At 47.9% G+C, this 27,932-nt stretch overlaps 1 protein-coding gene across 3 annotated transcripts in view; it reads right to left on the reverse strand.

The window, feature by feature from the left end:
- Positions 1-27,932, reverse strand: part of ABCD4 (ATP binding cassette subfamily D member 4) — a 216,581-nt gene that overhangs the window by 183,981 nt on the left and 4,668 nt on the right. For 2 of the 3 annotated variants that reach the window (XM_078659878.1, XM_078659877.1), the window contains exon 2: positions 27,610-27,728. In XM_078659878.1, coding sequence (XP_078516004.1) covers positions 27,610-27,728 — 119 coding nt within the window. Of the gene's footprint in view, positions 1-27,609; positions 27,729-27,932 lie in introns of those variants that run through there. The other variant, XM_078659879.1, reaches the window with a different exon arrangement.

Consider the following 27,932-nt stretch of genomic DNA (forward strand, 5'->3'; position numbering starts at 1 on the left):
ACAAATGGGAGTGGATTCCCCCCTCCTAGATTTCTTGAGGGAGTTATACTCCAAAGCTTCGGCGAGAGTTCGCTTTGGCGTGAAGGGTGAGCTGTCTGGATCCTTCGGAGTGGAGCGTGGAGTTAGGCAAGGATGCGTCCTGGCCCCCTTTCTTTTCTCCCTGTATACAAATAGCTTGGAGGTAGAGCTACTGAAGGGGGGGCCAGGATCTTCCGCAAGTAAAACAACGCCTGATTCCCGCTCTGCTCTATGCAGATGACGCCGTCATACTGGCGCGTGCCCCGCGTGAACTGCAGAAGGCCCTGTCCAGGTATGCGGACTATATGAGCAGTCTTGATTTACATATAAACATCAAGAAGACCTTTGTCATGGCAGCAGGCACAGGAAGAAAACATTCCAAAGATATTTTCCTCAACAAGCAAAAACTTGAAGCGACTGCCAATTATCCCTACCTAGGTATCATAATAGATAAAAAAATTAACTGGAAACCAGCAGTTGAGGCTAGAAAACATCTGTTTAAGAGAGCCATAGCCGCCCTGATAAGCTTCTCACAAAAATTAGGTAAAAGGTCCCCCGTGGAATTACTAAAAATGTATCAAGCTAAATGTCAAGCAATAGCATTGTATGGAGCTGGCGTCTGGGGACAAGCGGACGTTAGTGCTCTACAGGTGGCAGAAAATTGATTCTTAAGATTCCTCCTTGCAGCACCCAGACAAATTTCTACATATGCATGCCACATGGAACTAGGGATACCACATATAGGGGATCTGGCAAAAATTCAACCTTTGCTACTCTGGCGACGTATATGGACCTCTGAAAAAAACATGTTAACAAAGGAAATTGTGGCAGATACAATGGCACTAGATAATTCGGTGGAAATTAGGTGGCTCCTTTATATCAGAAATTTCCTCACTGACTTAGGCCTAGAGATTTACTACAACACACCTGCAAAGATCAGAGAGATATCTAAGAAGGATCTGAAAGTAATGGCCCTGAGCCATCTAGAAGGACTAAGGCATGCTAATGAGTCAGGCAAAGCCTCTGTCCTCCACGCAACTATGGTTCAGATCACTGTAAAGTAAAGTCCACATTTGTAAAGCGCACAATCACCCGTAAGGGTCTCTAGGCGCTGGGGGCCGTCGGGAAGATTAAGCGAGCTATTGCCCAGAGTCACATGGTGCTGGGCTAACCTGCCGCCGGAGCCGGGGATCGAACCGTGGTCCCCAGATTCCAGCGTCAGTCGCCCTGGCCGCGGCGCCACACCTCTCCCACTGTCATGATTCAGCCTTATCTAACACTGGACATTAGTATCTTTGATCGATTTCTGCTTACCAGATTTAGATTAAATCTCTTCCATTGCCTAGTAGCCTTTCCAACGAGGAACACCTGGGAGCCAACCCTTGGACTTTGTCCCTGTGACGATACATCAGCACAGACTACCATACACACTGTGTTGTTTTGCAAATTTTATTTTGCTCACCGCAAATTTTGGCTGTTATCACTGTTAAAGTTGCGGGGTCTCAAACAGTGTCGTCCAGCGATGTTGCGTCTTCAATTTTTAGAGTCCGAATCTATCTGCTATTATGTGGTCAACTTCCTGAAATGTATTTTTAGGCACAGGAAAAACCTCTGAAAAAATATGTTTAAATCTTAGAATAATGTTTTTAATGAAAACTGCAGAGATTCTCTTCTAATTATTTTTTATGAGAAGATAATTTTATTGTGTAACTGACTCTCTAAATTTGTATTGATGTGGATAATGTTGCTTTTATGGATTTCTATTTTGAAATACCGAATAAAGAAATGTATATATATATACAGGGACCTGAGCAGCATGCATTGGAAGGAAGTGACGCCTCTTTTGCCACAATCTCAAGAGGACATACCAGAGTAAGGCAAGTACTGGCAGGGTAGGGGAAAAGCTTTAGCCTCACGGAGGGGGGGTGTATGTAACCTCAAGTCAAGTAGTTTATTAAATTAAGTAAAATCATCGCATAACTGAAACATATACAAAATGTGCAGTACATTGCTTTTATATAATGTTAAAAAGATAGCCTATCTTAGTGACATAGAACCCAGTTATGAAGTTTGAATTGCTGGGTAAATTTCTGTTCCAAACTGCTATGTGCTAAGCCACAGTAATACAATATTACCAGTCGTAATGACTCAGAGGGGGCCATTATCAGATTTTATGGGTACTGGCAGTATTATATTATAAATTACTTCATAACAGGCTGCAAAGCGATGGGTTTAATCCGCCCCCCCCCCACCCCCCGAGCATCCCAGTGTCAGCGGTGCAGCATTCTGAGACACAGTGGTGCGGCCACTTGCACATGCTTATTTCTACCCATTGAATGACAAAGTGTAAATGCTAGTCGCCATTGTGGCAGTCATATGAGTGATAGTTCTTTGAAAGGGCAGTTCAACTGTTGCACCGGATGACCAAGGCCTAGTGTGCAAACATGCTTCTTTAGCACTTCGGCTTGAGGACTGTGGGCATTTGAGAGCCACAGATCCCTTGCGCAATCCTATGACTCTATGGTGAGACTGCAGCAAAGGAGCTTCTTCCAGGCTTCGGCTTGTGATGTTGACTTAAATGGTGATGATAGTTTGATACTCAGATACTGTTTAAAACAAAAAACTGTCCTTAAATGTCACAGTCCACTTCCACCCATATCCTTGGAGTCTCTGTTTTTATCTCCAAATATCACAATGATAGTTATAGATATAAACCAAAAAAAAAGAAGAAGGTCGGAGCAGATTCTGAAGCGGAGATTTAACCCCAAACATATTTATATCCTTTATGTTGAGTTACAGTCCTATACACAACACGGGCCCTCGACAATCTCCAGTAGTCCATGGATCTCAATCTTTACGCTTTGTCTCCAGTCCTCGATTCATGCTGCCGAACAGAACGCTACAAAATTGTCTGCCAGTTATCCTAGCTTGGCAGGGGCTCTGGGTGCAAGGGAAAAAAACACAGTGGGTTTCAGCCCATTGCGCTGGCAAGTACCGGCAAAATAGTAAAAAAGCCAGTGTGACGGGGGAGTGGTGTCTTAGGTAGTCTAAAGTAGACCTACCTGTGAACATTCCCAAATCATATACATATCTGACTCAGTGGCCCTTCCAGGATCAACATACTATAAACAGAAGTCAGGCTACATGGAGCAGAGCAGCATGCATTGGAAGGAAGTGACGCCTCAAATGCCACAATCTCAGGAGTACATACCAGAGTAAGGCAAGTACTGGCAGGGTAGGGGAAAAGCTTTAGCCTCACGGAGGAAGGTTGGAACAAGGGCAATCTCATAGCCCGTATGTAACCTCAAGTCAAGTAGTTTATTAAATTAAGTAAAATCGTCGCATAAATGAAACATACTCAAAATGTACAGTACATTGCTTTTAAATAATGTTAAAAAGATAGCCTATCTTAGTGACATAGAACCCAGTTATGAAGTTTGAATTGCTGAGTACGTTTCTGTTCCAAAGTGCTATGTGCTAAGCCACAGTAATACAATATTACCAGTCATAATGGCTCAGAGGGGGCTATTATCAGATTTTATGGGTACTGGCAGTATTATATTATAAATTACTTCATAACAGGCTGCAAAGCGATGGGTTTAATCCCCCCGGAGCATCCCAGTGTCAGCGGTGCAGCACTCTGAGACACAGTGCTGTGCCACTTGCACATGCTTATTTCTACCCATTGAATGACAAAGTGTAAATGCTATTGTCGCCATTGTGGCCGTCATTTGAGTGATAGTTCTTTTAAAGGTCAGTTCAACTGTTGCACCGGATGACCAAGGCCTAGTGTACAAACATGCTTCTTTAGCACTTCGGCTTGAGGATTGTGGGCATTTGAAAGCCACCGGTCCCTTGCACAATCCTATGACTATGGAGAGACTGCAGCAAAGTAGTTTCTTCCAGGCTTCGGCTTGTGATGTTGACTGCTCTATTGATTGTTCTTTTGAAGACTGAGTGACCTGTCTGCATTTCCCAGAGCTCTAAAGCTCCTACGGATGTCAGTGTCTGGACTAGATATCGTCATGCTGGAGTCTTAATGTGGCCTGACATCTCCTTCCAGATTAGCTGGTTGAGTGACATTTCCGTGGTATTTTTGAGTTTTGGGCACATTTGTACAAAGGTTGTTTGTCTAGATAATTATGGTTTCTTGATTCCAAACTCGAGCAGAAGTTGCACGGGTGAGACATGCATTGGTAAATGGAACACGCACCTTAGGATCAGCAAACTGTCCCTCCCTCTGAAAGGTTCACAGCCATAAGCTATAGTTCGGAAGAGTTTGGCTTCCATCACTTTTATTAGCGGAGTTGGACCCCTTGGTGTATTATAGAGGGTCTTTAAGGAACAGCTAGCCCCATCCATTTCCTTTTGATAGAAGAATGTTGTTCACTGAATTTTCCCTTTGAATCAAATACACTCCCTAGATATTTGTAATCACTTACTTCATCAAGGGGCACGTCTCCCAGGTGCCACCTAAAGCAATACTTCCTCACTGACTCATCGTTTTTGATTTCTTATCATTTATTTCTAGGCCGTTCATGTCAGAGAATACTTTAATGACTGTGAGCAGTCTCTGGAGGCCAATAGGTGTCTGACTCAGTTGGACAACATTGTCAGCATATAACATATGGCTTAGTGGCAATTCTCCGAGCACAGGGGCATGAGCGTCTGTTCCATTTTGCAAAGGGATGAGATCAGCCATAAAAAGATTGATGTGTGCCAGCACGCAACCCTGCTTAAAATCTTGCTTGGTGTGAATTTTCCTCAAGCGGTGTGTGCCAGTTCCCAGCTTTATTCTCACCCTGGTACCTTTGTGCAGCATCTGAATAGCCCGTAAGAGACCGGGGGGGGGGGTTCTCACTATGCCCAGGGTTTTGGAATAGTCAACAAAGAAGGGACTATGGGCTTTTGGATAGGTCCAGCATAAAGGCCCAAAGACAATGATGTCAACAAAAAGTTATGCTGTTCCTCTTAAGTGAGAGACGGTAAACAGAGAATTATGGGCCAACCAGACCACTGTGGTTCAAGTTGGGAATCCAATATGTTGGATTGTAATGCCCTCACACATCCTGTCGGGTGTCATGCTTCATCATCGGGCTGCTCCTCGTCGGGTCGGCGGTGCAATACCCGACAGGCTCACTATAATAGGGGCACTTTGACGGAGGTCTTTTACCAGCAGCCGTTTGGTGAAATGCGGGTGGGGGGCCTTGTGTGTGTAGATGTGTAAAGGAGTTTGGCAGTGAATGTAAAATAGGGTTGGGAGTACCTACGAAAACCTCTCATACCCTAAGTAAAAACAAAAACTATAAGGTGCAAGGCTGGGGTAATGGCCCAGATTGTGGCACTCTTATAAGTAGTGGGTCAACATGTTTCTCGCCAAAAATGAAAAGTCTACAGGCGATTAGTCTGGACCAAAGGTTACTATCTACAACTAAAATTCAAATGGTGTTATGGCGACACACTCACAACAACCAACAGAGTAAATCGTCAGATACCTGGTATCACAGGAACTATCCTAAACAATGGACAATACAGGCATCACAGTACCCGGTAGGTTAAACACATGAGGGGTTCCTCATGTAGTTTGTGCCCATTGCACGGAGCTTGTAGACCTACCCACCCCTATCGGACCCGGTACAACTATTACTATATCGGGCCCTCGACTGTCTTTTTTTCAGGTAAATCAATACAACAGTATTTTTGAATTTATCTCCAAATCTGGGACAACTACTTTTCTTTGTTTTGGGGGACAAATACTCTCACAGAAGACCATGGAAACCTAGGATGACTAACAAGGTCAGGTAGATGAGAAGGGAAGGCAAGGCTCTAGCCATACTAATTAGCCAGAAATTGAGTATTGTTTATTCTTTTAACTTTTGTTCATGACCACACAGTAAAGCACATATCCTTTTTTTCCCTTTTAAATGTTTTTATTGGATTTCCTGCTTACAACATGTAACAAATAACACAATATCGTCATCGCTTTATCATTACAGGGGGTACAACATCAGTCTTGAATGGTTTTTGATGGTGCAGTGAGAGTCGAATACAGATGTGCTGGCCCTCCCTGCTTTACTTTTTAACACATACTACATATAACACAAAATAAAACCATAGAAAATAAAAACAACTAAAATGTAACATGTAATCTTTGGCACAAAGTGTAGGTGGTACCTGTCCTATTTGCTGGATAGCAATGTCTTCACAGGGAGGGAAAGAGGGATGGAGCCTGCTTTAGGCGTGGGGGAAAAGGTGGTGATCATTGAGCGTGAATTTGACTTTCGTTTTTCATGGGTGTTCGAAAGGGGCAAGGAGCCTGTCTAAGGACGCCCAAATACCCCTGTTTGGTTGTCTCCACGGTGTGCTCCATAGGGCTGTGTTATCGGCTGCACTTAAATATGTCACCCAATTGAGCCACCCCTTGAAGGTGGCCTTGGAGGTGTCCTTCTATTTGGTGAGGACCATTTTTGCCGCTGCTGTTAGCAAGAGATCTAGGAAGTCTCCATCTTCTTGCGTGGTTAGGTTTGTAGTTAAAAATGCGGTGGTGAGTGTAGCAAACTCCTCTTTGTGTGTGCAGCCTAGGGTTTTGTTTATGAAGGCGAAAATTCTACTCCAGAATTTTTTTACCTTTGTGCAGTGGAAGATGATGTGAGCCAGATCCCCTTGTTCAGTGTCGCAATTCCAGCAGCGGTCGTTCTCCCTCAGCCCTAGGGCCGCTAAGCGGACCGGGGTCCAGTAGATCTTGTGAAGTAGCCAGAATTTTGTCTGCGCTAACACTGGGGAGATCATGTTTTTAGTTGGGAACGCCCAAAGGGTTTGCTTTTCTTTCTCGCTAAGTGTGGTGTCAAGTTGTGTCTCCCAGTAGCTGATGGTTTTGTGGTTAAGTTTGGAGGAGCTGGGGCAGGGTAGTCTGTAGAGGTATGAGACCTGGTGGTCCACTCTGTTCAGATTCTCCATGTATTGTATGATTGAGGGTTTGTGACTTGTTAATTTTGATTTAGTTAGAGCTGATCTGATTTTCAGGAGGTTGTAGAGTTCTATGTCAGGGAGGTTGTGTTTTTTAAGCATATTGAAAGTGTAGGGTCTACCATCTTCTTCAAGCTGAGCTGGGTAGGAAATCCCCATGTTTATCCACAAGTCTATGGCTAGGGGTTTCCCTTTATATTTTATCTTTGAGTTTGTCCACAGAGATTCCCAGTTCGAGTTTTTAATGCTGAGCTCCATTTTTTTAATCTACTTTTAGCAATGCGTGCATAGTGTTTTTAAATATTTGGCTGGCGTTTTGTGACTGTTTGTTTGCGGTGAGGAGTGTTATTGGTTCGAGATTGTTGAGTATGGCTTTCTCAATCCCGAGCCAGACCGGCGTGTACCCTTTGCATGGTAGGATCCAGTGGGCTCCCTGTTTCACTATAAAGGCTGTCTGGAACGTCCTGAAGTCTGCCAGGTTTAGCCCACCTAGTTTCTTGTCGAGTCTTAATTTTTGCAGACTTATCATCGGTTTCTTATCCCGCCATAGAAACTTGTTTAGCATCTTGTCCGTTTTCCAGTAGAATTTGTCGCTGAGTGTGAGTGGTAACATTCCCGCCAGGTAGTTGATCATCGGGGGGTGATCATCATCTTAATTGTCTCTATTCTCCCCCACCATGTTATGAATTTGGGTGACCAAGACTCTAGAAGTTTTTTTGTCTTTTCTATGGTTAGTTTCTCGTTTTGGTCGAGTGTGGTTTTGAGGTCTTTGCCAAACTGTATACCTACATACTTGATAAAGCCGGGTTGCCATGACAGGCCTGAGGTTCCTAATATGCCTCTAGTGGTATGTATGTTCAGTGGCATGCATTCTGACTTGTCCCTGTTGAGTTTGTAGCCGGAGTGGGATGAGTATGTACCAATGGATTCCATTAGGCCCATAATAGAGGTGAATGTGTGACTATGAGGATTTCGTCCGCGTATGCGGCTAGTTTGGCAGTGGTTTCGTTGAAGGAGACCCCCTTCACATCCTTGCTGGCATCGATATCCCTGATCAGGGGTTCCAGAGCCAGCAGGAACAACGAAGGGGACAGGGGGCATCCCTGTCTTGTCCCTCTCGACAGTGTGAATTGTTCTGAGACACCCTCCGTTAATGGCTATCTGTGCTCTGGGGTTTGCATACAGTTTACGTGTATAACTATCTCCCAGATTGTACGCATGCATACATTGTTTTAGGAAGTACCAGGACACTCTGCTCTGTCAAATGCTTTCTCGGCGTCTAGTGTAATAGCCACTGCCGGTTTCGCAGATTTGGAGGACTGTTCGAGAACGTGGCACAGAAGTCTTGTGTTATCGTTTGACATACGTGTCTTTAGGAGACCTACCTGTGAGTTGCTTAAAAGTTGGTGGGAGGACCGAGTTGAGTCTTGAGGCTAGGATTTTGGAATCTATTGTGATTAGTGAGATGGGCCTGTAGTTTTAGGGCATTTGAGTGTCTTTGCCTTCTTTGGGGATGACTATTATGTTTGCTTCTACCATGGATTGTGATACCCTTACCGCACCCTCTCAGTGGTTGAAACGTTTTTTCATAGTTAGCACTAGGTTTGTTTGGAAACGTTTATAGAAGGAGGCCGTGTAACCATCTGGCCCTGGGGCCTTGTTATCTTTAAGTGACTTAATTGCTATCATAATTTCGGATGAGGATATCTCGTGACCTAATGTCTGAGCTTCTTCATTTGTAAGCTTTGGGAGGTTTAGGTTGTCCAGGTAGCTGGGGCACCCATCTTTGTCTAGGGTTTCGTCCCTTTTGTAGAGTTATTGATAGAACTCGCTGAATGTGCGAAGGATGTCCTTGTGTCGAGTGTATGTGTTGTTGTTTGAGTCGGTGATTGATGCCTTTGTTTGTGTTTCAGGTAAGACGCTAGCAGCTTCCCTGCCTTGTTGGCCTCACAGAGGTTAATCTGTTTGTATTTGTTGATCCACAGGCCAGCCCTTCCACTCAGGATTTTGTTGTATTCGTATTTTTTTTCCGTCACGTCTTTTAGGGTGCTAGAGTTCCCAGTGTCATTGATGTGGAGCGCCTCTGGGGCTTTTATGTCTTTTTCTAGCTGTTCCAGCCGGCTATTTGCTTTCTTGTTCAGTTTGGCTTTGATTTCTATGAGTGTGCCTCTGATTGTAGCTTTCAGCGCGCCCCACAGGTCTTTGGGTCCATGTCATGTGTGTCATTGTGTGAGATGTATTCCCTGATGGCTTAGTCTATCTTATCTTTGTCGTCTTGGTTCGCCAGAACTTCGTGGTTGAACCTCCACCTTCAGGTGAGTCTCTCGTTGGGACGCCCCGCAAGCTGTAGGATGATGCATGAGTGGTCTGATATAGTTCTGGCCGCTATTTCGGAGTGCTCTACTAAGTGGGTGTGTGTCCCTGAGATTAAGATGTAGTCTATTCTACTGTAAGAATTGTGCAGGTTGGAGTAAAAGGTGTAGTCTCTGGTGTCGGGGTGTTGTAGTCGCCATGGGTCTTTAAGGTTGAATCTGATACATATATTCTTTAGAGTGTTGTGTGAGCTCGGTAGGAGGGCGTGGGCATGTGACTGTCTGTCCAGTGTGTAGTCTAAGGCTAAGTTAAAGTCGCCTGCCAGTACTGTCATGTCATTTTGGGGGATTGCCTCCATTCTCTTTGAGATTCCCTCCCAGTATGTGGTGTTGTCAGTGTTAGGGGCATATAAGTTCACTACATGTATGGTCTCCTCGCCTCTCTTTAGCTGCATTATTAGCAGCCTTCCCGCCTCATCGTGTTGTTGATCCTCAATGGTTATCTTCCAGTTCTTATTTATGATCATGATCACCCCCCGTTTCTTCCCCTTTGCTGAAGAGCAGGCTACCTGTCCTATCCATTTCGCTCTGATTCGCGATGAGTCTTCTAGAGAGAGCGTGGTCTCTAGGAGCAGAATAATGTCCCCTTTGGACCTTGCTAGGTAATCTAGTGTCTTTTTCCTCTTGACAGGCTGGTTTAGGGTTTCACATTTAGCAAGACTAATTTTAGGTTATCTGCCATTGATGTCTTGGTGTTATAGGCCATATTTTAGGGCCATTCTTTGCCGCAGTTTTTTAAACTCAACGCTATGTCCTGTAATAACTGAACCTTTTGTCTCGTGAGTGCGCTTGGTGTAGACGGTGGCCCCCCTCTAGAGTGTCCCCCTTGGGTCTGTTATGCCACTCCCCTGCCCTCGTTCTCATGTTTCTGTTTGTGTGCCGGAGCTTAATCGGGAGAGAGTAGCTAAGGGTGAAGACATAGGATAGTGATAGTGTGAGTAAGAAAGATTGACACGCTAGATATGACGGACAGGACGGACAAGACAGACAAACGAAGAGACGGCCCAGACAACACCCCTCCTTCCCTCCCCCCCACTTAAACCCCCCATACCGTCCACCCTCCGCACCCCAAAGCCTTGCACGCTGGACGTGCAACGGCAAGATCCTCCTCCGCCTTCCCTGAGAGTTCTTCAAGTTCGTATTCCGGCCTGTGGCCTCCTTGGGTGACAATCCCGCCAGACACCACTGCCACCCGCAGTGTAAGCAAGCCCCACTTGATATTAGCACCCCGCCATAAAACTAAAAAAAACAAAGGATATGATGCTATGAAGCTTATAGTTTCACGCTCTCAAAGTCTTGCGGCCAATTATCTGTCTTTATGGCGGCGCATGCTTCAGTCCGCTTTGGGTGTTCCCTTATTTGTGTTATGGCTCGAAGACTTTGCATGGTTCCGGAGTTGGATGTCGGTGAAGAGCTCTTTTTTCCCTTCGCACTGAGGTAGAAATGTCAGATCTGAGGTAGTCACGGTTGTTGAGGTAGATTAATTTGCTGATTGTGGTCGACTCTTTGATGTCTGTGCTCCGCCAGGTCAATCACTTTTCGGTTCTGGTGAAGCTCTCCTCTTGCTTGAGCCTGGTTGTGTGGTTTCCATGTCTTGTTGAGTAGGGCCATGTAGGTATCTGCCCAGTTCTCTAGGATCATCAAAGATTTGTGTTCTTCCTTTGTCACAGATTTTGAATCTCGTGGCTCCAGCAAATGAAAACAAAACATTTTCTTTTCTCAGCTTGTCTCTTTGGGCCAGGAACCCCTTTCTAATGTCCACTGTGGCTTTTGAGTAGTCCCGAGTCAGGATTATCTTATGGCCGTTCAACTGCATGTTTGGCGTTTTCCTAGCTACTCCAAATATTGCTTCTGTGTGTTGCGAACGCAGTGGTTTGCAGATGATTGGACGCGGGCCCGTCCTATTTGCTGATATAAATGCTGGGATCCTGTACGCCTTGTCCTGCTCGAAACGTTGGTCCAGTTTGACGTTTGTGAATTTGGGAATCAACTCCTCAATTAGGGCCGTGCATGACCCTGCTTTGTCTTCTTCTCCTTCTGGGACACATAGAACTCTTATGTGACCCCTTCTATTGCGATCATCCAACTCCGCCGTTTGTCTCAGTAGAGTTGCGGTGGTCTTAGTCAGGTCAACAATGGTTTGTTTGTTTGCTGGTCCTTGTCCTCTAGATCGCTAACTCTTTGCTCCACCACTGACAGTCTATTATTTGCTGCATGGATGTCTGCTCTGACCGCTGCAAGTTCTAGTTGTATGGCATCAGTGGTTAGCTTTGTTGATTTAGCCAGGTCGTGTACCTCAGCTAGTTTCTTCAGAATGATTTCTAGTGTTACGTTCATATCTGTCTTTTGTTTGATAGGTGAGGCCGTGAGGATGTCCCCCCTCTTTTTTAGGGCTCGGACTCCTCCCCCTCCTGGGGGAGGAGTTAAGAGATCCTAATGTTATAAGAAAAAAAAAGAAGAAGAAGGGCCTTGGTGAGAGGAATTCCAGACATTCCTTTGCGTTTTCTGGCATCTGGTCAGTGATTCGTCTTCCCTGTGCTGTGTATGTAGTAGCCTTGAAGTGATAGGCTGTAAGTAATGTACGCGTGCCCGATGTGGCATTTTGTGTGCGAGAGCGAGCATGGCAGAGTGATTAATCTTAATTACGAGCTGTCAGAGTGCCCGTGTAATGCAAGCCAGATGATGCGAACGCGTTCACAGCGGTGAGCGCGTTCAATGTTAAATGACGAGAGGCAGCAGGCGAGGCTCACAGAAGATGACTCATACATGCTCGTCCACACTGTAGTTCTTGTTGTAAGTTGCTACGAGGTGTCTTTTTTCTGCCTCTGCGTGACAGTCTGTAAGAATAATGAGCGATGGTGTGCTGACTGTTTATTTTTAGGGTCTGGGAAGGGGAGTGTGTCCGTCCGTTGTTTGAATGTGTGTAGGTTTCAGTTCAATGATCCAGAACACGGAGGAGAGAGACGTTGTCTACGTAATCAGATTTTTAAAAACTTCACTGCCCCACAGTTTCTAGAACAGGCTGTTGACTGCAAGACTGATGCACATTCCCAGACTTCCGTAATTTCTAATGAAGTTTAGGCATTTTGAACTTTCTGAACCCTGTCTGATGCAGCCACTTCACTAATACATAACAGAACAGGCACAGTTTCCCTCGCTGCTGTATAACCGCCAAATGGTTCCAAGCCCATACAGTCCATGGCCTCTCTGGAAAGGTTTCCAGGTGGATGCTAGTTCGCTGAGGGCAGGTGAGCAGAGTGCGAGTATGCAGGGTGAGCAGAGTGTGAGTTTGCAGGGTGAGCAGAGTGTGAGTATGCAGGGTGAGCAGTATGTAAGTATGCAGGGTGATCAGTATGTGGGTGTCCAGGGCCAGGAGTGTGTGAGTGTGCAGGGTCAGCAGTGTGTGAGCATGCAGGGTGAGCAGTACGTTGGTGTCCAGGGCCGGCAGTGTGTCAGTGTGCAGGGTCAGCAGTGTGTGAGTATGCAGGGTGAGCAGAGTGCGAGTATGCAGGGTGAGCAGAGTGCGAGTATGCAGGGTGAGCAGAGTGCGAGTATGCAGGGTGAGCAGAGTGCGAGTATGCAGGGTGAGCAGAGTGCGAGTATGCAGGGTGAGCAGAGTGCGAGTATGAAGGGTGAGCAGAGTGTGAGTTTGCAGGGTGAGCAGAGTGTGAGTATGCAGGGTGATCAGTATGTAAGTATGCAGGGTGATCAGTATGTGGGTGTCCAGGGCCAGGAGTGTGTGAGTGTGCAGGGTCAGCAGTGTGTGAGCATGCAGGGTGAGCAGTACGTTGGTGTCCAGGGCCGGCAGTGTGTCAGTGTGCAGGGTCAGCAGTGTGTGACTATGCAGGGTGAGCAGTGTTTGAGTATGCAGGGTGATCAGTATACGAGTATACAGGGTGATCAGTATACGGGTGTCCAGGGCCAGCAGTGTGTCAGTGTGCAGGGTCAGCAGTGTGTGAGTATGCAGGGTGAGCAGAGTGCGAGTATGCAGGGTGAGCAGAGTGCGAGTATGCAGGGTGAGCAGAGTGCGAGTATGCAGGGTGAGCAGAGTGCGAGTATGCAGGGTGAGCAGAGTGCGAGTATGCAGGGTGAGCAGAGTGCGAGTATGCAGGGTGAGCAGAGTGCGAGTATGCAGGGTGAGCAGAGTGCGAGTATGCAGGGTGAGCAGAGTGCGAGTATGCAGGGTGAGCAGAGTGCGAGTATGCAGGGTGAGCAGAGTGCGAGTATGCAGGGTGAGCAGAGTGCGAGTATGCAGGGTGAGCAGAGTGTGAGTTTGCAGGGTGAGCAGAGTGTGAGTATGCAGGGTGATCAGTATGTAAGTATGCAGGGTGATCAGTATGTGGGTGTCCAGGGCCAGGAGTGTGTGAGTGTGCAGGGTCAGCAGTGTGTGAGCATGCAGGGTGAGCAGTACGTTGGTGTCCAGGGCCGGCAGTGTGTCAGTGTGCAGGGTCAGCAGTGTGTGAGTATGCAGGGTGAGCAGTGTTTGAGTATGCAGGGTGATCAGTATACGAGTATACAGGGTGATCAGTATACGGGTGTCCAGGGCCAGCAGTGTGTCAGTGTGCAGGGTCAGCAGTGTGTGAGTATGCAGGGTGAGCAGAGTGCGAGTATGCAGGGTGAGCAGAGTGCGAGTATGCAGGGTGAGCAGAGTGCGAGTATGCAGGGTGAGCAGAGTGCGAGTATGCAGGGTGAGCAGAGTGCGAGTATGCAGGGTGAGCAGAGTGCGAGTATGCAGGGTGAGCAGAGTGCGAGTATGCAGGGTGAGCAGAGTGCGAGTATGCAGGGTGAGCAGAGTGCGAGTATGCAGGGTGAGCAGAGTGCGAGTATGCAGGGTGAGCAGAGTGCGAGTATGCAGGGTGAGCAGAGTGCGAGTATGCAGGGTGAGCAGAGTGCGAGTATGCAGGGTGAGCAGAGTGTGAGTATGCAGGGTGAGCAGAGTGTGAGTATGCAGGGTGAGCAGAGTGTGAGTATGCAGGGTGATCAGTATGTAAGTATGCAGGGTGATCAGTATGTGGGTGTCCAGGGCCAGGAGTGTGTGAGTGTGCAGGGTCAGCAGTGTGTGAGCATGCAGGGTGAGCAGTACGTTGGTGTCCAGGGCCGGCAGTGTGTCAGTGTGCAGGGTCAGCAGTGTGTGAGTATGCAGGGTGAGCAGTGTTTGAGTATGCAGGGTGATCAGTATACGAGTATACAGGGTGATCAGTATACGGGTGTCCAGGGCCAGCAGTGTGTCAGTGTGCAGGGTCAGCAGTGTGTGAGTATGCAGGGTGAGCAGAGTGCGAGTATGCAGGGTGAGCAGAGTGCGAGTATGCAGGGTGAGCAGAGTGCGAGTATGCAGGGTGAGCAGAGTGCGAGTATGCAGGGTGAGCAGAGTGCGAGTATGCAGGGTGAGCAGAGTGCGAGTATGCAGGGTGAGCAGAGTGCGAGTATGCAGGGTGAGCAGAGTGCGAGTATGCAGGGTGAGCAGAGTGCGAGTATGCAGGGTGAGCAGAGTGCGAGTATGCAGGGTGAGCAGAGTGCGAGTATGCAGGGTGAGCAGAGTGCGAGTATGCAGGGTGAGCAGAGTGCGAGTATGCAGGGTGAGCAGAGTGTGAGTATGCAGGGTGATCAGTATGTGGGTGTCCAGGGCCAGGAGTGTGTGAGTGTGCAGGGTCAGCAGTGTGTGAGCATGCAGGGTGAGCAGTACGTTGGTGTCCAGGGCCGGCAGTGTGTCAGTGTGCAGGGTCAGCAGTGTGTGAGTATGCAGGGTGAGCAGTGTTTGAGTATGCAGGGTGATCAGTATACGAGTATACAGGGTGATCAGTATACGGGTGTCCAGGGCCAGCAGTGTGTCAGTGTGCAGGGTCAGCAGTGTGTGAGTATGCAGGGTGAGCAGAGTGCGAGTATGCAGGGTGAGCAGAGTGCGAGTATGCAGGGTGAGCAGAGTGCGAGTATGCAAGGTGAGCAGAGTGCGAGTATGCAGGGTGAGCAGAGTGCGAGTATGCAGGGTGAGCAGAGTGCGAGTATGCAGGGTGAGCAGAGTGCGAGTATGCAGGGTGAGCAGAGTGCGAGTATGCAGGGTGAGCAGAGTGCGAGTATGCAGGGTGAGCAGAGTGCGAGTATGCAGGGTGAGCAGAGTGCGAGTATGCAGGGTGAGCAGAGTGCGAGTATGCAGGGTGAGCAGAGTGCGAGTATGCAGGGTGAGCAGAGTGCGAGTATGCAGGGTGAGCAGAGTGCGAGTATGCAGGGTGAGCAGAGTGCGAGTATGCAGGGTGAGCAGAGTGCGAGTATGCAGGGTGAGCAGAGTGCGAGTATGCAGGGTGAGCAGAGTGCGAGTATGCAGGGTGAGCAGAGTGCGAGTATGCAGGGTGAGCAGAGTGCGAGTATGCAGGGTGAGCAGAGTGTGAGTATGCAGGGTGAGCAGAGTGTGAGTATGCAGGGTGAGCAGAGTGTGAGTATGCAGGGTGATCAGTATGTAAGTATGCAGGGTGATCAGTATGTGGGTGTCCAGGGCCAGGAGTGTGTGAGTGTGCAGGGTCAGCAGTGTGTGAGCATGCAGGGTGAGCAGTACGTTGGTGTCCAGGGCCGGCAGTGTGTCAGTATGCAGGGTGAGCAGTGTTTGAGTATGCAGGGTGATCAGTATACGAGTATACAGGGTGATCAGTATACGGGTGTCCAGGGCCAGCAGTGTGTCAGTGTGCAGGGTCAGCAGTGTGTGAGTATGCAGGGTGAGCAGAGTGCGAGTATGCAGGGTGAGCAGAGTGCGAGTATGCAGGGTGAGCAGAGTGCGAGTATGCAGGGTGAGCAGAGTGCGAGTATGCAGGGTGAGCAGAGTGCGAGTATGCAGGGTGAGCAGAGTGCGAGTATGCAGGGTGAGCAGAGTGCGAGTATGCAGGGTGAGCAGAGTGCGAGTATGCAGGGTGAGCAGAGTGCGAGTATGCAGGGTGAGCAGAGTGCGAGTATGCAGGGTGAGCAGAGTGCGAGTATGCAGGGTGAGCAGAGTGTGATTATGCAGGGTGAGCAGAGTGTGAGTATGCAGGGTGAGCAGAGTGTGAGTATGCAGGGTGATCAGTATGTAAGTATGCAGGGTGATCAGTATGTGGGTGTCCAGGGCCAGGAGTGTGTGTGTGTGCAGGGTCAGCAGTGTGTGAGCATGCAGGGTCAGCAGTACGTTGGTGTCCAGGGCCAGCAGTGTGTCAGTGTGCAGGGTCAGCAGTGTGTGAGTATGCAGGGTCAGCAGTGTGTGAGTATGCAGGGTGAGCAGAGTGCGAGTATGCAGGGTGAGCAGAGTGCGAGTATGCAGGGTGAGCAGAGTGCGAGTATGCAGGGTGAGCAGAGTGCGAGTATGCAGGGTGAGCAGAGTGCGAGTATGCAGGGTGAGCAGAGTGCGAGTATGCAGGGTGAGCAGAGTGCGAGTATGCAGGGTGAGCAGAGTGCGAGTATGCAGGGTGAGCAGAGTGCGAGTATGCAGGGTGAGCAGAGTGCGAGTATGCAGGGTGAGCAGAGTGCGAGTATGCAGGGTGAGCAGAGTGCGAGTATGCAGGGTGAGCAGAGTGCGAGTATGCAGGGTGAGCAGAGTGCGAGTATGCAGGGTGAGCAGAGTGCGAGTATGCAGGGTGAGCAGAGTGTGAGTATGCAGGGTGAGCAGAGTGTGAGTATGCAGGGTGATCAGTATGTAAGTATGCAGGGTGATCAGTATGTGGGTGTCCAGGGCCAGGAGTGTGTGAGTGTGCAGGGTCAGCAGTGTGTGAGCATGCAGGGTGAGCAGTACGTTGGTGTCCAGGGCCGGCAGTGTGTCAGTGTGCAGGGTCAGCAGTGTGTGAGTATGCAGGGTGAGCAGTGTTTGAGTATGCAGGGTGATCAGTATACGAGTATACAGGGTGATCAGTATACGGGTGTCCAGGGCCAGCAGTGTGTCAGTGTGCAGGGTCAGCAGTGTGTGAGTATGCAGGGTGAGCAGAGTGCGAGTATGCAGGGTGAGCAGAGTGCGAGTATGCAGGGTGAGCAGAGTGCGAGTATGCAGGGTGAGCAGAGTGCGAGTATGCAGGGTGAGCAGAGTGCGAGTATGCAGGGTGAGCAGAGTGCGAGTATGCAGGGTGAGCAGAGTGCGAGTATGCAGGGTGAGCAGAGTGCGAGTATGCAGGGTGAGCAGAGTGCGAGTATGCAGGGTGAGCAGAGTGCGAGTATGCAGGGTGAGCAGAGTGCGAGTATGCAGGGTGAGCAGAGTGCGAGTATGCAGGGTGAGCAGAGTGCGAGTATGCAGGGTGAGCAGAGTGCGAGTATGCAGGGTGAGCAGAGTGTGAGTATGCAGGGTGAGCAGAGTGTGAGTATGCAGGGTGAGCAGAGTGTGAGTATGCAGGGTGAGCAGAGTGTGAGTATGCAGGGTGAGCAGAGTGTGAGTATGCAGGGTGATCAGTATGCAAGTATGCAGGGTGATCAGTATGTGGGTGTCCAGGGCCAGGAGTGTGTGTGTGTGCAGGGTCAGCAGTGTGTGAGCATGCAGGGTGAGCAGTACGTTGGTGTCCAGGGCCAGCAGAGTGTCAGTGTGCAGGGTCAGCAGTGTGTGAGTATGCAGGGTGAGCAGTACGTTGGTGTCCAGCGCCAGCAGTGTGTGAGTGTGCAGGGTGAGCAGTGTGTGACTTTGCAGGGTGAGCAGTGTGTGAGCGTGCAGGGTGAGCAGTATGCAGGGTTAACAGTGTGTGAGTGTGTAGGGTGAGCAGTGTGTGAGTGTGTAGGGTGAGCAGTGTGTGTGTGTGTAGGTTAAGCAGTGTGTGACTGTGCAGGGTGAGCAGTGTTTGAGTATGCAGGGTAATCACTATGTGAGTATGCAGGGTAATCAGCTTTTCACCAAGCTCACACACACCACCAGCCGTCACTGCAAGCTTTCACCAGGCGCACACACACACCATTAACCATCAGTGCACACTTTCACCAGGCATACACACACCACCAGCCGTCAGTGCACGCTTTCACCAGGCACACAGAGTAGTGAGTGCAGAGTAGTGAGTAGAGTAGTGAGTAGTGAGTGCAGAGTAGTGAGTAGTGAGTGCAGAGTAGTGAGTAGTGAGTGCAGAGTAGTGAGTAGTGAGTGCAGAGTAGTGAGTAGTGAGTGCAGAGTAGTGAGTAGAGTAGTGAGTAGAGTAGATTAGTGAGTAGTGAGTGCAGAGTAGTGAGTAGTGAGTAGAGTAGTGAGTAGAGTAGTGAGTAGTGAGTGCAGAGTAGTGAGTAGTGAGTGCAGAGTAGTGAGTAGTGAGTGCAGAGTAGTGAGTAGTGAGTGCAGAGTAGTGAGTAGTGAGTAGAGTAGTGAGTAGAGTAGTGAGTAGAGTAGTGAGGTGAGTAGAGTAGTGAGGTGACTAAAGTAGTGAGTGCAGAGTAGTGAGTAGTGAGTAGAGAAGTGAGTAGTGAGTTGAGTAGTGAGTTGAGTAGTGAGTAGAGTAGTGAGTAGAGTAGTGAGTGCAGAGTAGTGAGTAGTGAGTAGTGAGTAGAGTAGTGAGTAGTGAGTGCAGAGTAGTGAGTAGAGAAGTGAGTAGTGAGTTGAGTAGTGAGTAGAGTAGTGAGTAGAAAGTAGTGAGTTGAGTAGTGAGTAGAGTAGTGAGTAGAGTAGAGTAGTGAGTAGTGAGTGCAGAGTATAGTAGTGAGTAGAGTAGTGAGTGCAGAGTAGTGAGTAGTGAGTGCAGAGTAGTGAGTAGAGTAGTGAGTAGTGAGTAGAGTAGTGAGTAGAGAGTAGAGTAGTGAGTAGTGAGTAGAGTAGTGAGTAGAGTAGTGAGTGCAGAGTAGTGAGTAGAGTAGTGAGTAGTGAGTAGAGTAGTGAGTAGAGTAGAGTAGTGAGTAGAGTAGAGTAGTGAGTAGAGTAGAGTAGTGAGTAGAGTAGAGTAGTGAGTAGGACATCACAGGCAGCAGCTGTGCAAGCTTCTTACACTCACAAGGAGACCACAGGCAGCAGAGGTGCAAGCTTCTCACACTCACAAGAAGGACATCACAGGCAGTAACGGTGCAATATTCGCACACTCACAAGGAGATCACTGGCAGTACACACCACATGAACACACTCCATAACACATAGCAACAATACATTGGCATTTACAATGCCATTAGCTCAAACTCAAATAAATCCGAGCCCGATTGCATTTCTAATGCTTGTTTTCTCTTGCTGGTGGATTTTTGCGACGCTGTTCCCCCTGTTGTGCAGATTTATTAGCCTGGGCAGGGGTATTTCCTTGAACCGTTTGCTCCGCTTTCTCCTGCACCTTTCTACGTTTCATCTGATCTTTTTGTCGTTCGCGTCGGCTAGGCGATGGCCTTGATGGTGCCACTTCCATATGTTTTCTAGCTGCTTGTCTTGTCCTTTGGTGGGATCCTGCGTTAGCTTTCTTGGTACACCCCCCTCTCCGAGGCTCCCAATGACTCTCCTTTTACTGTATTACCTACTGTGGGCGCTTCGTATTGTGACTCTCCCGTCTCCTTTGCACCCCCTTATTATTCTTTTGTATTTGTATTGCACAGCTGATTTTTTGTTATGTCTTCTTTTCTGACTTGGGGCGGGTCTGAGGTAGAGGTCGCACCCGGTCCTGCCCCCCCTTTTTGTGTGATTTACTGCCTGCTACCTGTTGGCTTGCCTCCTCTGATTCCCTTTTTAGACCCTTGTACCTTGTTGCATCGGTTTTGGTGATCTCCTGCAGTGTTCTGTGACTATAGTTAGTCAGCGGTCATGCCGCTCTGAATTGTGCCTTTATGGTCATGCAGCCGTTATCCTCCGTGTTCAGTTGGCTCGATTGCTACCTTGTTAGCGTTTATTTTCCCCCTTTAGCCATGCAGACCTTTCGGCCTCCTTTCTTGTGGTGTTGCCCTGCTTCACGCGTTATTGCGGGATCGTTTTGCTTCCGTTATAATTTTTCTGGCGCCTCACCCGTTGCACTGAGTCCCCGCGCCCCTACTCCACGTACCTTGTCAGCGGGTTGTACACCTCTTGCTTGCCGGCTTCGGAGGGGTCTATTCCTCGTTCCTTTGAGCGCTTGGCCGCTTCTAGGCAGCAGCTTGTGGGTTTCCGTTACCGCACCGCCCCACTCTGGCTCTTGTTGTTGTCTTCAGAGCGTCCTAAGATGGCGCCGCCCTGTGATAGGTTTCGGTTTCACTAACTGCTGTTTTGCCAGGGTATCAGTCTCTTGTATCTCGATCCGAGTGGCCGAGGCAGATTCGATAGCGATTGTTATTACCGCCTACTGTGAGTCCAAATCTGTTGCGGCGTTCCTGGCTGCCGCGGGGCTCTTTGAAGTTGTCTCAGCTCGGGTTCAGCTTCGCTTATGTAGGGTTCTCTCCCCCGTCCTTTTTGCTGAGCCGACGCTCTGTGCGCGCGTTTTGTACGATTTGGGCTCTTGGGCGCTTCTTGTACAGTCCGCTAACTTTCGCCCCGTGTGGGTTTCCGATTCCGGCCCGCCCCACCCCACTCTGTCTCTTGCTGTTATCCTCAGTGCGTGCTAAGATGGCGCCGCCCTGTGATAGGTTTCAGTTTCGCTAGCCGCAGCGTGGCGGAGTCGGTAGCTGGGGGGGTGCGGTACTGACCATGACACTGTGGTTATTATTCTGCCTGCGGTGAGTCAGACTCTCTTGCGGCGGTCCTGGCTGTGTCGGCCGCCTCCGGAGCGATCATTGATTGTCCGCCATATTTAGTCCCGCGGACCTCCTTGCTCCTGGTCGTGGTCTTTGTTGAGCTCTTAAGGTCCCGTCGGTTTAGTCCTGGGCTCGTTTTGCGGCTCATTTGCTTCCTCTTACTTTCCAATTGCTGAGAAGGTTATTTTCCCACCCTCATGCTAGGTGTGATGTTCTTTAATCTCTTGGCTTCTCTCATGGAGTGGCGGAGCTCTGGATTTAGGCAAGCTGCCACATTGCCGTCCAAGCCACGCCCCTACCCACATTGCCGTCCAAGCCACGCCCCTCGAAAGCTGATACCCCAAGTCATTAAATCACGTGTGATAGCTCTCTTCCAGCCTTGGGTTGTACAGGCTGAAAATCCACGACTCAAAAGTAAACTGCTATTCTAAAATGAAAAATAAGTGATGAAGAAAGGTCAGGGATCAAATGGAAAGCTCCAGAGTTCAGACAAATGGCATGGGGAATCGGAAGGTGGGTGATGTGGTGTAAAAGGAGACCAGTTTCAGCTTCAACTGGCTTCCAAAGTCATGTTTAAAGAAGAAATAGTACTGGTTCTGGGAATGGCAGTAGAGCCAATCAGCAGTACTGTGTTACTGTCAACTTTTAGGGTGTTGAGTCTTGTGACAAGGGATTGTGGTTGAACATTTTCCAGTGCCACGGTGCAATGAACTCGGGATATCCACTGGACCCACACGTCCCCACTAACTACTGAGGAGCTAAAATATAAGGTTAGAGTGCTACGGTACATTTAAACCATTAGAGACAAAAAGGAATTTGGTCGTAAAAGCTCACACACAGTAAGGTGTACAATGCAAGTCGAGCAGCACTGCAAGCTCACCGCAAGCCAGTGCCTAATTTGTGCTGGTGGTTTCCGGTACTCAGCACTGGAACTTAATTGTAAACACCAGCACTGATGACAGTCTGCCAGATGGTAGTGCTGTTTTGGTAATTTAGAAATGAGCAGTACAACATTTGTTTATTAATTCAATACACATTAAAAACGACTAATATCTGCTTCCCAAGCCATTCCATTAGCTGTGGGGGCCCTGGAATAGTCTGAATTATCAAACTTGTAGGAATGTAATGGTTAGTAGTTGTGTAGTATGGTCATTGGCCCGGGGCAATGAGTGTGGCAATATGCAAAGGCATCCCGACGATGGCCCTGGCATTTTTTTTACTTTTTTTTTACAAATTATTCACCAACACAAGCACAGTACTCAAGAGTCATCTGTCCATCAAGTAATTCTCTGAATGCTGCAATAGCTTGCTGTTTGGTTACGATCACCTCGACTTAAGTCCTTGTGACTCCAGGATGGTTCATTCCCTTGATTCAAACTTTTAGGGTTTAAGTCTGGCACAGTAAAAGGTCAGCCCTGAGGTTTTCAAAAAGCAATTCTTGGACAAAAGAAGAGGTTAAGAGCAAGCCAACTTGTTCTGAGTTGCAATGGCAGCAAAATTCTCCTATAGGATGGGGCCAGTCTGAGTGAATTCACTTCCCCTACAACTATTAGATGATATTCGCCATCACCATTAATTCTTAGATGCTGCATGTTGGGTAGAAATGATTCCTGCATAAGTATGGAGAAAGTGCAGCCCTGCCCTATACTGTAGATTTCTGACTTTTACTCTCAGGGAGCATACAACAATCCTGCATGCTTAGTAAGAAGTTTCCTAGTTACATTATCTGAGACCCCACAGCCTAGATCTGAGACTGGGGAACTCTCATTCACAGGTGGTGGACTAATTATAGAGACAGAACAGACATATCTATCTCCCTGTGTCCTTCGGGGGACCGATAACTGGCTTCTCTGTTTAAAAGTCCTCACAATCTCCCTTAGCTAGGTCTTTCAATCAATCAATCAATCAATCAATCAATTAATCTGGATTTCTGAAGCGCGGCTAATCACCAGCGAAGGTATCCAGGCGGTGTGAGTCAAGCTGCTTGTGAGGAATCAGTTGAACAATCAGGTCATGAGGCCATTTCTGAATTCCTGAAGGGAGTGTGAGGTCCAGGGGTGGAGGCTGTTCCAGGACTTCACAACGAGGTAGGAGAAGGAGCATCCTTCACTGCTACTTCAGCGGATGCTGGGTGCGTGACGAGGGAGAGGGAGGTGGAGCGCTGGTGTCTGGAGGTTTGGAAGCTCAGTCAGTGGTTGAAGCATGCTGGTCCTGTATTGTGCAGAGCCTTGTAGGCCCAGGTCACGGTTGACTATGCACCGCTTTTGGGAGTGTATAGTTGGAGATTCTTGAGTTGAGGGGTGGTATGGGTCCATCTGGGAAGGTCGAGGGTCAGTCTGGCTGCTGAGTTCTGAATGTCTGCAGTCTTTTCAAGAGCAATGTGGTGATTCCCGAGTAGAATGTGCTGCCATAGTCCAGGCAACTAGTGACGAGGGCTTGAATGACAGTGCGTCTGGTGCTGACTGTGAGCCATTTGAAGATCTTATGGAGTATGCGAAGAGTTAGGATGCAGGCTGAGGAGACTCCGTTGATCTGGTTTTTTCATGCTGAGCTTGCTGTTCAGGATGATGCAGAGGTTTCGGGAGTGGTCAGTCAGTGGGTGGGTGAGGGTCTTAGTTCAGCAAGGCACCAGGAGTTGTTCCATGGGGAGGCATTATTCCTGCAAGATCAGTACTTCTATTTTGTCTGTGTTAAGTTTCAGGCAGTTGTTTTGCATCCAGTTGGCGATGCTGGTAATAAACAGGTGGAAGTTGGTCCTTGTGGTAGATTTATCTCCAGATAGGAAGAAGATGAGCTGGGTGTCATCTGTGTAAGATATGATGTTCAGTCTGTTGGTTCAGACAATGTTGGCTATGGGGCAGAGGGGTCATGTAGGTGAACAGAGTCAGCCTGAGGGATCAACTTTGAGGGACGCCGCACATGATGTTCTTGGGTTTAGAGTTGAAAGGTGGAATACGGACCAATGTGGTTCAGATGATGATGACATACAGAGGTATAATCTACATGACTGCAGCCTTACTGGGGACTGAGCCCCTTTGAAGACCTCCCTGTAGAAGAGCACCTGGACTGCCTTGGGAGAATGAGAGTCTGTTTGCTGTCAAGATTAGTGTTGGATTGTTCCTGCAGTGCTAGAGCCTTCCTAGAAGAAGAGAACAACTTTTCAGCCGTTTACATGGATCTGTGGGAGCACTGCGAGGTCTGCGCTGCTCGTGGAGACAAGGCTGCCAACTGCTGAGCAAAGAGAAGACCCACAACCTTCCTGCCTTACTACGGGTATTTTAACTACCAGATTTTGTCAAACACCTGTTACACATTTCAGTGGTAATCTATTTATTCTTAACAAAAGGTCAAAACAACGAATTCCATGATCAAGATACCAGGTTAGAAATGGTTTGTGTATTTTCAAAATCCAGGATGTGACAATTAACTTGTACTTTTCCTTTCTTGAACAAAAGCCAATATCTAGGCCAGACCGAATGGAACCCACCAGCGATTTTAGCAGACTTTTTAATTGCAGCATAAGCATACTCTCCAAAACATCCTGTTGTATCTGAAACATCTTCAATGCATAAAAATAAATTTTGGAAAAGATTTGGATGTTAGCAGATGTCAGAGCAACAGAGTTAGACGCATACAAAAATCAGTTATATAGTTAACCCAATCACCATCTTTGATTGGAATTGGTATCAATGTAATCCTATTACTGCAACAATCTGCAATAATCTTTCAAAATTGCCTTGTATCTTTTGAAATAGCAGCCTACCTTAAGTCAATCCACTTGTTATCATGTAGTTTCTTTGAGCCGCTTTCAGTATAGCACTTTGTCTTTTTAAGAGATTAGTTGTTTTAATCCTCTCAACAGAATATTTTTTTTTTTAAATGCTTTCTAATTAACTTTTGACCTCCCCATTTAGAAACTGTACTGACAGTGATCAGTTCTCATGTACATTATTGTTACATAAAAGATCAGGCTAGCCTAAGATGGACTTCATATGTAAATCATATTTTACAAGAGAACCTTAATGAAGATGGTGGCTGCAATGGATGCTTGCTGAAAGAGCTCCATCCAGGACCCGCTTAAAATCCTTCCTATCCAGTAGCCCAGTGACCTCACTCTACAGCATCAGGACTACTTTGCCACCCCCTCACCCTGGCGATAGATCGGTGATGTTTTCCTAGGAACTGAGTCATGCAGGAGCAGGTCGATCTGTGAGCCTCAATGTAAAACAGTGAATGACGACAGGCCTGCATTGGAATGGCCTATCACTACTGGTGCCTTTGGGGACTGTAACACGATCATTGCATCATCCATGCAGAAGAGCTGGCCCTGGGACTTTTCAGCCTTGAGGAGTGTGCCCTTCAGCAAGCGGATGAGGCTTAGAGGACACCTCCCCCAACAAGGTATTGGCCCACTGAAGATTGATAAGATAGTTTTGGTTGTGCTGGGAGGCGCCTGGGGGCATTGCTGAGAAGAAACATCTGCGGTGGGCTACAAGAGTGTAGTCTCGAAGCATGAGACAAGCGACACACTGATCCTACCTTAACCCTGTTGCCTGCAGCGTGGCCGCAACAGAGTACCACATGGCAGAACGTGGGACAACACGGGGGTCCGTGTTGCGGTGAGTGAGACAGAGGTGAGTGGCTCCCTGCCATCACTGTGGCCCACCCCCGCTGCCTCCTCTATGTGAATGCAACTCCTGACTGCACACTAGTGCAGCGCCTCTTTTCCACTGCGTCTGGCGAAAGGAGAGCCCATTCCCCAGCTACAGTGCCTGCCTGAACGGCATGCTCCTACTGTGTTAATTTGAGGACGCAAATACACAGTCCCAGACCACCTAAGAACACGAATATTGAACTGCACTTTCATGAAGCTACACAGTATTCCCTCTAAACTGACAGTAATTCACACCTAGGACTTCTGTTGAACTGAGGGCAACACATCTGGTCACATTGCTCATTCTTCATTGTACGACAAAGGCCCCCTTGCGGTGTGTTTGGAGGCCCCTGCAAGAGTGGACTAGAATTTATTGCATCTCTGGCCCCTCAAATTCCCACTGTTATCGCCTTGATCTGGAAACGACAGGGTCAACCCCCGAAACCATTTAACACCCCCGCAATCCCACAGAGGATATTAACGATGACACTCAGACTGTAGACCCCATAAGTCTACAGCTTAAAAAAATATTGGCGGCCATAACAGACACCAAGTCCACCCTTCAGCAGGATATTGGTACAGTGTCAGTTAGACTTGGCCTACTGCAGGCAGAACACCGTAAATTGACATATAAGGTCAAAGAAGTGGAGACGTCTGTGAGACAACTCCACCCTGAACGTTCGACGCTTAGGAGGCACATAGTTGAACTGCGAGACAGGGTCCATGCAGAAAATGCAGGGGGACACAATCAGCGAAATAATATCAGAGTGGTGGGCCTTCCTGAGGGAGTGGAGGGTGATGATCTGGTACCATACTTGGAAGACTGGTTGAAGTCGGAAGAGTCCCAAGGTCGGCTTACTTAGGTATCTGTAAGTGTTCTTATGTAACTTAACCCGCAACTTGAAATTTGTATTCGCCAAAATGTAATGTAACATTTCTAAAGTGGTATACATGTAAATGTTCTATGGAAAACGATCAGACAAACAATCAAGTCTACTCCGTGTTATATATAACTGCAAATAAATTGACGTTTTGTTCATTTTATCAATTGATTATGGCATTGCATGATTACTCTCCATCGATATAGGTATGTTTTAAGTCTTACTCTCCTGTCCCTTTTTAGATTGAGCCTGGCCAGCGCATGCGCTGCTCTGCGGCATGCTGCACTGGAGTATGGAATCGAAGGCCTGCCCACTCTCCCCTCATATTTGTCATCGGCTTCTGTCATTGTCCTTCGTAAATGTTGCCTTCTGATTCGTTAATAGGCTTATTAGTCCCTCCTTATTAGCGCCTTGTCTTCATTTGTAACCTCCCATGAGGACTGGCCCTTTTACTTTGGTTGTTACACAGTACATCTTCTTTAGTCTGTAAGTACTATTTTCTTTAATGAGTTTCTCCTACTGCAGGCACAACATGCTTTCCTGCAACATTTAGCAAGCCATGCTTGCTTTTTCTTTTCGAGCAGCTGGGATAATGGCCACTTCTCTGAATAGGTCTCGCATTTACAAGAGTTTGAGCTATTGGCATTGTAATACCGTAAGTCAGAAGCACAGGCTGAACATCGAAGAGAGTTTATTCAGACTTAACACTAGGTGGTATATTTAGAAGTAAGGGTGGATGCTAAACACTGAAAGAAGAGTATCAGGCACAGGGGAACCGAATGAATAATGGATGGGTAGCATCAGGGAGCCACCGGTACCAAATCAATAGTAGCATTCACATTGTGTGCAGTGCTAGAACGTGTCCAGGAAGGTACACAATACATTTGCAGAAGGCTGTGTTTGACAGAGGAAAGAGGGGCTCAAAACTGTCTCAAAGGTCTTTTAAGGTAAAAGATTGAGCACATTCTGCAATCTGATAGATCATGTTGGGGTATTGAGAACGGATGTTGCACATTTGGAGCCCTTACCTGTGCATTTAGGACACAGGCTTCGCTTAATGTAACTTTGGACAAAGGCTGTATGCTCAAGATGTCTCACAGAAGCAAAGACTGCGCCTCTGGGGTTGAAGACTCACCCAAAAGGGCCACAAACAACAGAGTTCCAAACATGAGAGTGTTCCGGGACAGCCAATGAGGAAAGAGAACACGCAGTATCCTGAGAAACCGCTGCAAGAACTGCAGGTCCAGCCGAAGTCTGCAGATGAAAGAAAGCCAAAACCAGCAGATAAGGCACAGGGCAGAACAACTTGGTAAATATGCAAGCAAACATAACCCAATGAAAAAAACAAAGACCATAAATAAACAAAAAACAAGGGGTTTCAGATAGCCGAAACAAACTGGGAAAAGCATTAGATATAAGCCACAATGCAGATGAAGGCACACACGAAAACCCATTAAA

This window comes from Lissotriton helveticus, chromosome 9 (assembly GCF_964261635.1).
Source record: "Lissotriton helveticus chromosome 9, aLisHel1.1, whole genome shotgun sequence".
NCBI classification, from domain to species: domain Eukaryota; kingdom Metazoa; phylum Chordata; class Amphibia; order Caudata; family Salamandridae; genus Lissotriton; species Lissotriton helveticus.